Below are 12,769 nucleotides of genomic sequence, written 5' to 3' on the forward strand. Positions count from 1 at the left end.
TGAACGCAGAAGGGTAGTTGGAGGGGACATTCCATTTCAGATACCCTTAGGGAATTCGCTATTCCGAGAGTTCAAAATGGTTCAAATGGCTCTGAGCAATATGGGCCTAACTTCTGAGGTCATCAGTCCCCTAGAACTTAGAGCTACTTAAACCTAACTAACCTAAGGACATCACACACATCCATGCCCGAGGCAGGATTCGAACCTCCGACCGTAGCGGTCGCGCGGTTCCAGACTGTAGCGCCTAGAACCCTTGGCTATTCAGAGAGTCAAAGTGTCAAGAGTGTGCCGCGAATACCAAATATCAGGTATCCCCTCTCGCCACGGACAACGTAGTGGCCGACGACCCTCATTTAACAACCAACAATAGCGACGTTTGCGTTGATTTGTCAGTGCTAACAGACTAGCAACACTGCCAGTAATAACCGCGGAAGTCAACGTGGAACTTTTTTTTGTGACTCTTAGTGTGTGTGTGTGTGTGTGTGTGTGTGTGTGTGGACTTTTAATTTTTTCCTCTTTTCTTTTTTCATTTTTTACTAATTTAATTTTTTCATTCATTTATGTTCTAGGGAAGGAAATTGGATTTTGTGGTCAGCCATTGGGATTACTCTCTATTATATAATCAATCAGTGTTAACAGTGAGCAGTTAGACATGTTAACTTGGTCAAGTAGCAGTATATTTCTTTGAGCTATTGTTTGGTGAATGTGGTAATTTTATTGTAAGGTTAGGAGGCGTCTTTCATTATTTATTCTAACCTTTTCATGTCATCCTCTCTTGCAGTAGGTCTATGATTATTTTCTCTTAAATTTCTGCAAAAGTTGAGTGGCTTGTCCTATATTTCCCTGTTCTCACATGTTCTTTGTACTGGGTGTTGATGTTCCACTGCTTTGTCCTGCGTGTCTTCCATCACATGTTCTGCATTGTAATTGCTACCAGAAAGCAGGAACACCAGCAACAGGTAGTTTATGTAGGAGATACCAGTAGAACATTCGACAACCGGTACAAAGAACATATCAGAGCATGGATAAATATATCACTTTGCTTCTGTCTGCTACACGTGAAGGAGCGTGAGAATAAGGCTGAACAGCGGCGTGTATGTGTTTCTCTTAACCCAGTAGTCTTGTGTTGTTGCAGCGCGACTCCGGCATGAGATACTCGTGGGCCTTGTGTCTGGCGGCGGCGCTGTCGCTGGCGGCCGGCCAGGTGCCCGGCTTTGGCGGCTGTCCGGTTTACCAGCCCATGACCAACTTCGACCTCTCCAAGGTGGGTGCCGCCTCAAAAACGATCCCCTGGTTTTGACACCTGTCAGGTAACGGACAGCTCTGCAGATCTGGTAGCACCAGAAACAGTCCAAGCTTACTGATACGTGATTTATTTTCAAACTATACAGGGTGTTACAAAAAGGCATGGCCAAACTTTCAGGTATCATTCCTCACACACAAATAAAGAAAATATGTTATGTGGACATGTGTCCGGAAACGCTTAATTTCCATGTTAGAGCTCATTTTAGTTTCGTCAGTATGTACTGTACTTCCTCGATTCACCGCCAGTTGGCCCAATTGAAAGAAGGTAATGTTGACTTCGGTGCTTGTGTTGACATGCGACTCATTGCTCTGCAGTACTAGCATCGAGCACATCAGTACGTAGCATCAACAGGTTAGTGTTCATCACGAACGTGGTTTTGCAGTCAGTGCAATGTTTACAGATGCGGAGTTGGCAGATGCCCATTTGATGTATGGATTAGCACGGGGCAATAGCAATGGCGCGGTACGTTTGTATCGAGATAGATTTCCAGAACGAAGGTGTCCCGACAGGAAGACGTTCGAAGCAATTGATCGGCGTCTCAGGGAGCACGGAATATTCCAGCCTATGACTCGCGACTGGGGAAGACCTAGAACGACGAGGACACCTGCAATGGACGAGGCAATTCTTCGTGCAGTTGACGACAACCCTAATGTCAGCGTCAGAGAAGTTGCTGCTGCACAAGGTAACGTTGACCACGTCACTGTATGGAGTGTGCTACGGGAGAACCAGTTGTTTACGTACCATGTACAGCGCGTGCAGGCACTATCAGCAGCTGATTGGCCTCCAAGGGTACACTTCTGCGAATGGTTCATCCAACAATGTGTCAGTCCTCATTTCAGGGCAAATGTTCCCTTTACGGATGAGGCTTCATTCCAGCGTGATCAAATTGTAAATTTTCACAATCAACATGTGTGGGCTGACGAGAAGCCGCACGCAATTGAGCAATCACGTCATCAACACAGATTTTCTGTGAACGTTTGGGCAGGCATTGTTGGTGATGTCTTGATTGGGCCCGATGTTCTTCCACCTGCGCTCAATGGAGCACGTCATCATGATTTCATACGGGATACTCTACCTGTGCAGCTAGAACATGTGCCTTTACAAGTGCGACACAACATGTGGTTCATGCACGATGGAGCTCCTGCACATTTCAGTCGAAGTGTTCGTACGCTTCTCAACAACAGATTCGGTAACCGATGGATTGGTAGAGGCGGACCAATTCCATGGCCTCCACGCTCCCCTGACCTCAACCTGGGGGCGTTTGAAAGCTCTTGTCTACGCAACGCCGGTACCAAATGTAAAGAATCTTCGTGCTCGTATTGTGGACGGCTGTGATACAATACGCCATTCTCCAGGGCTGCATCAGCGCATCAGGGATTCCATGCGACGGAGGGTGGATGCATGTATCCTCGCTAACGGAGGACATTTTGAACATTTCCTGTAACAAAGTGTTTGAAGTCACGCTGGTACGTTCTGTTGCTGTGTGTTTCCATTCCATGATTAATGTGATTTGAAGAGAAGTAATCAAATGAGCTCTAACATGGAAAGTAAGCGTTTCCGGACACATGTCCACATAACATACGAGGGCAGTTCAATAAGTAATGCAACACATTTTTTTTCTGAAACAGGGGTTGTTTTATTCAGCATTGAAATACACCAGGTTATTCCCCAATCTTTTAGCTACACAACACTATTTTTCAACGTAATCTCCATTCAATGCTACGGTCTTACGCCACCTTGAAATGAGGGCCTGTATGCCTGCACGGTACCATTCCACTGTCGATGTCGGAGCCAACGTCGTACTGCATCAATAATTTCTTCATCATCCGCGTAGTGCCTCCCACGGATTGCGTCCTTCATTGGGCCAAACATATGGAAATCCGACGGTGCGAGATCGGGGCTGTAGGGTGCATGAGGAAGAACAGTCCATTGAAGTTTTGTGAGCTCCTCTCGGGTGCGAAGACTTGTGTGAGGTCTTGCGTTGTCATGAAGAAGGAGAAGTTCGTTCAGATTTTTGTGCCTACGAACACGCTGAAGTCGTTTCTTCAATTTCTGAAGAGTAGCACAATACACTTCAGAGTTGATCGTTTGACCATGGGGAAGGACATCGAACAGAATAACCCCTTCAGCGTCCCAGAAGACTTTAACCATGACTTTACCGGCTGAGGGTATGGCTTTAAACTTTTTCTTGGTAGGGGAGTGGGTGTGGCGCCACTCCATTGATTGCCGTTTTGTTTCAGGTTCGAAGTGATGAACCCATGTTTCATCGCCTGTAACAATCTTTGACAAGAAATTGTTACCCTCAGCCACATGACGAGCAAGCAGTTCCGCACAGATGGTTCTCCTTTGCTCTTTATGGTCTTCGGTTAGACAACGAGGGACCCAGCGGGAACAAACCTTTGAATATCCAAACTGGTGAACAATTGTGACAGCACTACCAACAGAGATGTCAAGTTGAGCACTGAGTTGTTTGATGGTGATCCGTCGATCATCTCGAACGAGTGTGTTCGCACGCTCCGCCATTGCAGGAGTCACAGCTGTGCACGGCCGGCCCGCACGCGGGAGATCAGACAGTCTTGCCTGACCTTGCGGCGATGATGACACACGCTTTGCTCAACGACTCACCGTGCTTTTGTCCACTGCCAGATCACCGTCGACATTCTGCAAGCGCCTATGAATATCTGAGATGCCCTGGTTTTCCGCCAAAAGAAACTCGATCACTGCCCGTTGTTTGCAACGCACATCCGTTACAGACGCCATTTTAACAGCTCCGTACAGCGCTGCCACTTGTCGGAAGTCAATGAAACTATACGAGACGAAGCGGGAATGTTTGAAAATATTCCACAAGAAATTTCCGGTTTTTTCAACCAAAATTGGCCGAGAAAAAGAATGTGTTGCATTACTTATTGAACTGCCCTCGTATTTTCTTTCTTTGTGTGTGAGGAATGTTTCATGAAAGTTTGGCCGTACCTTTTTGTAACACCCTGTATTCTTAAGAATTTATTTTATTTAGTAGCGATTCATCAAGAACATTAACACATTTAATCACACTATGTAAGCATGGAAATAGTTGCCAGGGTGTAACTGATGAAATCACAACCAAATTCCTTTTAACAAATGGGAATGTTATTCACTTTAATAGTGCCTAAAAGCATTTTTTAAAAGAAACAGATTTAAAATTATAATCACAAAGCACCCTCTAAATATCAAAGTTACAATTTATTCAGAGGCAGAAAGAAACAAATTTTGACTGTATGAGCTTTCGGGCAGAGAACCTTGCCGCTCCCTTTTTGACACGGCCGTAGTTACGACCGCTCAGAACAGCCTCTGAAAGACTACACTGGTGCAAATCTGCAACACACCAGATAACTTTAAACTAAGAGTTTTAACAATTTACACAAGCACAAAAACTATGACCCCCCATAGGAGGGATGGAAATGGTAGAAAACACTAACAGTTAATATATTAACCTTGCCACCAAAGGTGCAACTTGATTTTAACTTCCAAGAAAGTCTTATGGTGAAAGGGTGGCAACTTTATATACTAGAATGATCATTTAAATAAAAGCCCATGAAATGCAATCTTATATAAACTTCTACAAGGTGGGCCAAACAATAGTTAAGATGCTCTACAGTACACAGTCAACATCATAGGCAATAATATCAAAGTTTCCAAAGATAAAAACATATTTCAGGTATTAGGCCGTTACACTCCAAGCAATAAATTCGTCAACACACCAAATCTGAAAAACATGACAGAGGCAGCTACTAACGTACGGTACATTGATAGGGAGATTGCCGAACAACCCGAACTGCTGGTTGCTCTAACCCGCCCCCACTCCATAAGGGAAAAACGGACCAACCAACTGATAAACAACCATCTTCCCGCGGGTGGGCAAACGGAGAAGAATGGTGGGACGACCCCAAGCAAAACGGCTGGTGACCCCACCAAGAAAACAAGTAGAATTTAACAAGAGCAAATCAAACAACATATCACCTATGGCTCAAATGGCTCTGAGCACTATGGGACTTAACATCTGTGGTCATCAGTCCCCTAGAACTTAGAACTACTTAAACCTAACTAACCTAAGGACATCACACACATCCATGCCCGAGGCAGGATTCGAACCTGCGACCGTAGCGGTCACGCGGTTCCAGACTGAAGCGCCTACAACCGCACGGCCACACCGGCCGGCCATATCACCTATCACCTATCACTTCTAATAAACTGCGATTTCTCGAGAAGACCTGGCGCAGCACCCCCAAATCGCTCTCCCGAACCGTCCGCTGCCAGCCGCTTCAACGGACGCAGGAAGGCGCGCCGATCTCCCGTCTCACGGCGTCGAAGCTCGCACCGGCCAGACTGATGTCGTGAGTTGACTCCTGTTGCTCTCGTGTCGACCGCGAAGCCACTACCCCTCGCTATACGCTGCATCCCACTGGACTCACGTGGCGACCTCACATGCGCCGACGCTCGAGACGGACAAGTCATCCTGTGTCTCAGTGCGCGACCGACCAACCGATCGATCCAACCACCAATGACCATTGCCTGAGCAAACTCAAGCAGATTGGCGGCCTAACGCGCAGACTCAAATGTAGGAACTAAAACCAGACCGGGCGACCACTCGCTGAGTTCTCTTACTGGTGGGGTGGATAGACTCTCATTTTGCCGGCTTTAAAGGTTGATCCGAACGACAGACATACTAGCACTCCGAACGACAGAAAGACACTAACTGCCTAACAAATGCGGACGAGAGACAGACTAGCAAGCTAGGGACGAGAGACTGGCCCAGACTAACCCACTGGCTAGCTCATAGCGCCCCTTAAATGCACGTGAACAGGCAACTTTTCCCCTTTCCCACCAGAGGGAGACACCAAAGCTGCGATTGCCACAGCGGCGCCACCGCCAGAAACGGAGGACGACAGCTTCGCACTACGCGCTGCGGCGCGCTCTTCACAACAGCAATTTTTACCACGGCTCACTTACACTGGCTACTGTGCGATTTAGCACCGCCGAAAGCTGCCAGTTTTAGTCAAAAAAATGGTTCAAATGGCTCTGAGCACTATGGGACTTAACATCTATGGTCATCAGTCCACTAGAACTTAGAACTACTTAAACCTAACTAACCTAAGGCCATCACAGAACACCCAGTCATCACGAGGCAGAGAAAATCCCTGACCCCGCCGAGAATCGAACCCGGGAACCCGGGCGCCGGAAGCGAGAACGCTACCGCACGACCACGAGCTGCGGACCAGTTCTAGTCACTTACATCAGCTACATCTACAAGATTACTATGGAATCTGCAGTTAAGTTCCTGGTAGAGGGTTTACCGAACCACCTTCAGACTATTTCTCTACCTTTCCACTCTCCAATACTGCACGAGAAAAACGATTATTTAAATCTTTCCGAGTAAGCTCTGATTTTTCTTATTTATTATGATGATTAGAAAGTTGGTGATTGAAATGTAATGAAGAGACCCCGCCGCAATGACTGCGTCGCCAATTCGCGTATCATATCCATCTCTCCTATTTTACGATAGTACAAACCACTCTGCCCTTTTCTGAACTTGCTCGACGTCCTCCGTTAATCGTATGTACGATGCGCATCACACACCTAACAGCAATACTCCAGAAGAGGGCGGACAAGCGTGCTGTAAACAGTCTCTTTATTAGACCTGGTGCATTTTCTAAGCCTTCTGCCAATAAAATGCGGTCTTTGGTTTACTTTCCCTACAACATTATCTGTGGCATCGTTAGAGTTGAATTATTCGTAACTGTAATCCCAAAGTATTCAGTTGAATTTACAGCCTTTAGATTTGTGTGATTTATAGAATAACCGAAATTTAGAAGAATCCTTTCAGCACTCGTGTGGATGATTTCACATTTTTCCTCAGTCAGAGTCAATAGCCACTTTTCGCATCACACAGATATCTTGTCTCAATCATTCTGCAATTGATTTTGATCATCGTATGACATTACATGACGCTAAATAACAGAAGCATTTACAAAAAATTTAAAAGGGCTGCTCAGATTGTCTCCTACATCGTTTATGTAGATCAGGAACGGCAGAGGACCTGTAACACTTCCTGGGAGAACGCCAGATGTTACTTAAATTTCACCCTATGACTTTCTGTCTGTTACTACAAACGGTGACCTTTTTGACAGATAATCACGAGTCTAGTCGCAGAACTGAGGCGACACTCCATAGGAACACAATCCGATTAGAAGTCGCTTGTGAGGAACGGTGTCGAAAGGCTTCTGGAAATCGAATCTAATTCAACACCTCCTGTCGATAACATACATTATTTCGTGAGAATAAAGAACTAGTTCTGTTTCACAAGAACGTTATTTTCCGAATCCATTTTCGCTGTTTGTCAACAAATCGTTTTCTTTGACGTAAGTTATGTTGTTCGAACACAGTATATGTTCCAAAACCGTGATGCAAATCGACGTAGGTGATATACGTCTGCGATAGTGGTACAACAAATATTCACTCCTAATAATTATCTGGTAGGCGAAACGGAAGTTTGTGTGTCATTATTTAAATTCCACACCCCTTCGCAATGTGCCACGGGATGAAAGTATGTTGAGGCTTTCATAGCGTCATCGCAGTGTAATGCAAGAACCGGCCATCAACCATTACGAAGTTTCATCTTTTTCCTGCTGTTCGTTTCCATGCACATCCGCAACAACACACAAATTTCACCGCAGTGCACAAGTAGTCATAACCATCGGTGTCCCACAGACAGTATTTCATTATATGTAATGAACTGCCATGGAAATGAATTAAGAGCTAGGGTTTGGAATAGACGGCAAGAAATACCTTGGCTCCTGTAAAGCAATGGACGGGGGACAGTAACAGACACATTGAGGGTTTCAGTGATGTTTAAGTTAGCAAGTGGACTTTTGTTGCTTAGATGCGAGTAAAGAAGATCAGACATAGCGTCTAAGAACAGCTGTGACTGATTATCACAATCAGATCTTTAAAAATATCTAATCACTTTTTATTTGTATAACTGATTGCATGTTGTTTTGATGAGCAAATTGTACTTATCACTATGTTAATCGGATTGACATTGCTGCTATAATTGTGTTCATCACTGTAACTATTGCCATTATTATTATTATTATTATTTTGCTTGCCTCATTTACTATACACACTGCAAAACGTAAAGAGGATCTCGAAGGATGCTTGATTAGATGTAAGAGAAGTTCTGAAGGCATTAATCTTGCCTGAAAATATTAATAGATAAACAAGTAAAACTAGTTACGCACATCTATTAGGTAGACTGCCTATTGGAGTTAGAAAATACTGACAAAATGATGCAGAGATCTGTAGTCTGACGAAGTGGCTTTATGTGCAGTACATGGGCACGTGGTACGAGGCGGAGCGCATGTTCGCCGTGACGGAGGCAGGAGCCCGTTGCGTCTCCGCTACATACACCAAATTCCCGGACGGCAAAGTGCGTGTGGCTAACCAGATCACCAACAGACTGTAAGTACTGTGGCGCATAATTATACAGCCGTTATTGTTGTTGTGGTCCAGAGACTGGTTTGATGCAGCTCTCCATGCTACTCTATCCTGTGCAAGCTTCTTCATCTCCCAGTACCTACTGCAACCTACATCCTTCTGAATCTGCTTAGTGTATTCATCTCTTGGTCTCCCTCTACGTGTTTTACCCTCCTCGCTGCCCTCCAATACTAAATTGGTAATCTCTTGATGCCTCAGAAAATGTACTACCAACCGATCCCTTCTTCTAGTCAAGTTGTGCCATAAATTCCTCTTCTCCCCAATTCTATTCAATACCTCCTCATTAGTTATGTGAGCTACCCATCTAATCTTCAGCATTCTTCTGCAGCACAACATTTCGAAAGCTTCTATTCTCTTCTTGTCCAAACTATATATCGTCCATGTTTCACTTCCACATATGGCTACACTCCATACAAATAATTTCAGAAACGACTTCCTGACACTTAAATCAATACTCGATGTTAACAAATTTCATTTCTTCACGAACGCTTTCCTTGCCATTGCCAGTCTACATTTTATATCCTCTCTACTTCGACCATCATGAGTTATTTTGCTCCCCAAATAGCAAAACTCATCTACTACTTTAAGTGTCTCATTTCCTAATCTAATTCCCTCGTCATGTTCATCTTATATCCTCCTTTCAAGACACTGTCCACTCCGTTCAACTGTTCTTCTACGTCCTTATCTGTGTCTGACAATGTTAATTTTAATTTTAATAATCAACAGCCTCAGTTACACCGTTTACCTAGAATTTACCTAGGTTTCAGTCGGGATAATCCAACCCTCTTCGGAATAACAGTAACCACCATTTGTCCATAGTGGAAATCGTCAGGTTAAAACTACAAATCCATAAACTATCGTCAGACTGTAAAACTTATCTGAAACTGCCACAGCCCCACTTCGCGACCGCGATGCGGCAGCCACGAGAGCTGTACAGGTTCCAGTACAGCACTCGTGGCTGCCGTATCAAGGTCGCGAAGTGGGGCCGTGGCAGTTTCAGATAAGTTTTTACAGTCTGACGATGGTTTATGGATTTGTAGTTTTAGCCTGACGATGTAATCAAAATTTGTTCGTCTCTGAGGGAGACATCCAACGATATAAGACTCGACCCCCCGCATCTCAATCCACGTGTGTGTGTGTGTGTAAAGAGGTGGGAGGTGAGCAACATTGAAGCTTTCAATGAAAATTCCCATTTTTTAAATTGTAGGTTCGGAATCAACGGAAAAAGGACAAAAATTCTGTATGACACATTTTTTATCATTTCGGGACAGATGACGCTGTAATCGAAAAAATCAAAATTGATAGAAAATTGTATATTTCAAAATGCTATCGGGTTACAATTGAATTAACACCCCACCTCCGTGCTGCGAGGATCGGATAGGCAATTATTTCAAAACTTTTAATCGGAAGTCTCATTCGCAACGCTGTATTCCTCCGACAGAACGAAAAGGGTACTGCTCGATGCCCCACTGTGGCCGCGTAGCGAACTAACGCTTATCGTAATAGACGATGCAGTGAGATCAGAGCTCACTTTTCTTTCAGAAGAAGAACTGAAAGCATCTCTAAACATTTCATTACGTGAGTTGTTTTTATTGCTTGCACGTTACCCTTCATTTCTAGAACAGAAATGCAATCGGACAATGACTGTTGCAACGGCGGAAGAAAATTCTGAAATGATACCGATTTATCGAGAACGTAGTATTTTTTTTACTAAGCTGTGAATCCGTAAACACTGAAAAAGGGAAACGAAGAAAAACTGTTATAGAAGAAGGTAATGAACTACTGTAGCTATATTAGCTGCTGTTCACCAGTGCCGACAGATAAGCACTCGGCATTACAATGCTATTCCGAAATTTCACTAGGTAGTACATTCAATTTATTTCATCGCTATAAGTATCATCCATATCCAGTTTCACTGACTAGATGGCGAAGATTTTCATAATCGAGTAGTATTTTTTGAATGGGTACTACAATAAATTCAGACCAATTTTTTTGCTGATGTGCTATTTTCAGATAAGTCTGCGGTCACAAAACGTGGTAGAATTAAAATGCCTTACTACTGTGTAGCAAATGTGCACTGGTTACGACGAGCTGAACAACAATGTCCTTGGTCAGTTAACGTTTGATGTGGAACCATAGGGAAAAATCTCATTGGTTCTTAATTTATTCATGGTACTTTGAATGGAATCAAATATCGACATGTTCTGTACAAGAACTACCAATACTATTTGAGGATGTTGCGTTGGACTTCCGACAAAGTAGTTTCAGCATGATGGTTGCCCAGTGCATTACTCGATTCAAGTACGGTGAGTATTATACCGTGTATTCAGTTGTAGGTGGATTGGCAGTCGTGATCCAATTAATTGGCCTGCTAGGTCTCGCCTGATGTAACTTCACCGAATTTCTTTCTGTGGGGTTTTCTAAAAGGTAAGGTTTATCAACAAATGCCAACAGACCGTAAAAACATCGTAGGACGCATAAGAAACGCTTGTGCTGAAACTCTCGCACATATTCTTTTGCCGTGTTCACTATCATGTGAATAATGTATCAATAAGTGTATTAAAGCTGAAGGTCAAACGTCCGAACAATCACTCTGTAAAAAAAAAAAAAGCGCTCTTATATGTGAGAGGTAAATAGACTCATATTAATAAATGACCCAAAGTGAACGTAAAACTATTTAGTCCACGTAGTTGTCCATGGGTAACATTGAACTTAATATCTGACTTCGTGTTAAACGAATCAATAAACCCTCTCTGATTGCACTGTGCTGCTTTGTATGATAAGTCGTACATATACACTCCTGGAAATGGAAAAAAGAACACATTGACACCGGTGTGTCAGACCCACCATACTTGCTCCGGACACTGCGAGAGGGCTGTACAAGCAATGATCACACGCACGGCACAGCGGACACACCAGGAACCGCGGTGTTGGCCGTCGAATGGCGCTAGCTGCGCAGCATTTGTGCACCGCCGCCGTCAGTGTCAGCCAGTTTGCCGTGGCATACGGATCTCCATCGCAGTCTTTAACACTGGTAGCATGCCGCGACAGTGTGGACGTGAACCGTATGTGCAGTTGACGGACTTTGAGCGAGGGCGTATAGTGGGCATGCGGGAGGCCGGGTGGACGTACCGCCGAATTGCTCAACACGTGGGGCGTGAGGTCTCCACAGTACATCGATGTTGTCGCCAGTGGTCGGCGGAAGGTGCACGTGCCCGTCGACCTGGGACCGGACCGCAGCGACGCACGGATGCACGCCAAGACCGTAGGATCCTACGCAGTGCCGTAGGGGACCGCACCGCCACTTCCCAGCAAATTAGGGACACTGTTGCTTCTGGGGTATCGGCGAGGACCATTCGCAACCGTCTCCATGAAGCTGGGCTACGGTCCCGCACACCGTTAGGCCGTCTTCCGCTCACGCCCCAACATCGTGCGCCCGCCTCCAGTGGTGTCGCGACAGGCGTGAATGGAGGGACGAATGGAGACGTGTCGTCTTCAACGATGAGAGTCGCTTCTGCCTTGGTGCCAATGATGGTCGTATGCGTGTTTGGCGCGGTGCAGGTGAGCGCCACAATCAGGACTGCATACGACCGAGGCACACAGGGCCAACACCCGGCATCATGGTGTGGGGAGCGATCTCCTACACTGGCCGTACACTACTGGTGATCGTCGAGGGGACACTGAATAGTGCGCGGTACATCCAAACCGTCATCGAACCCATCATTCTACCATTCCTAGACCGGCAAGGGAACTTGCTGTTCCAACAGGACAATGCACGTCCGCATGTATCCCGTGCCACCCAACGTGCTCTAGAAGGTGTAAGTCAACTACCCTGGCCAGCAAGATCTCCAGATCTGTCCCCCATTGAGCATGTTTGGGACTGGATGAAGCGTCGTCTCACGCGGTCTGCACGTCCAGCACGAACGCTGGTCC

General features: G+C 45.2%; 1 protein-coding gene across 1 annotated transcript in view; it reads left to right on the forward strand.

Annotated features, from left to right (window-relative positions):
- LOC126173427 (apolipoprotein D-like) overlaps positions 1-12,769 on the forward strand; it is a 48,555-nt gene that overhangs the window by 13,997 nt on the left and 21,789 nt on the right. The window contains exons 2-3 of the mRNA XM_049920955.1: positions 1,136-1,264; positions 8,670-8,800. Coding sequence (XP_049776912.1) covers positions 1,148-1,264; positions 8,670-8,800 — 248 coding nt within the window. The 5' untranslated portion in view covers positions 1,136-1,147. The remainder of the gene's footprint in view (positions 1-1,135; positions 1,265-8,669; positions 8,801-12,769) is intronic.

Source organism: Schistocerca cancellata, chromosome 1, assembly GCF_023864275.1.
Source record: "Schistocerca cancellata isolate TAMUIC-IGC-003103 chromosome 1, iqSchCanc2.1, whole genome shotgun sequence".
Taxonomy (NCBI): domain Eukaryota; kingdom Metazoa; phylum Arthropoda; class Insecta; order Orthoptera; family Acrididae; genus Schistocerca; species Schistocerca cancellata.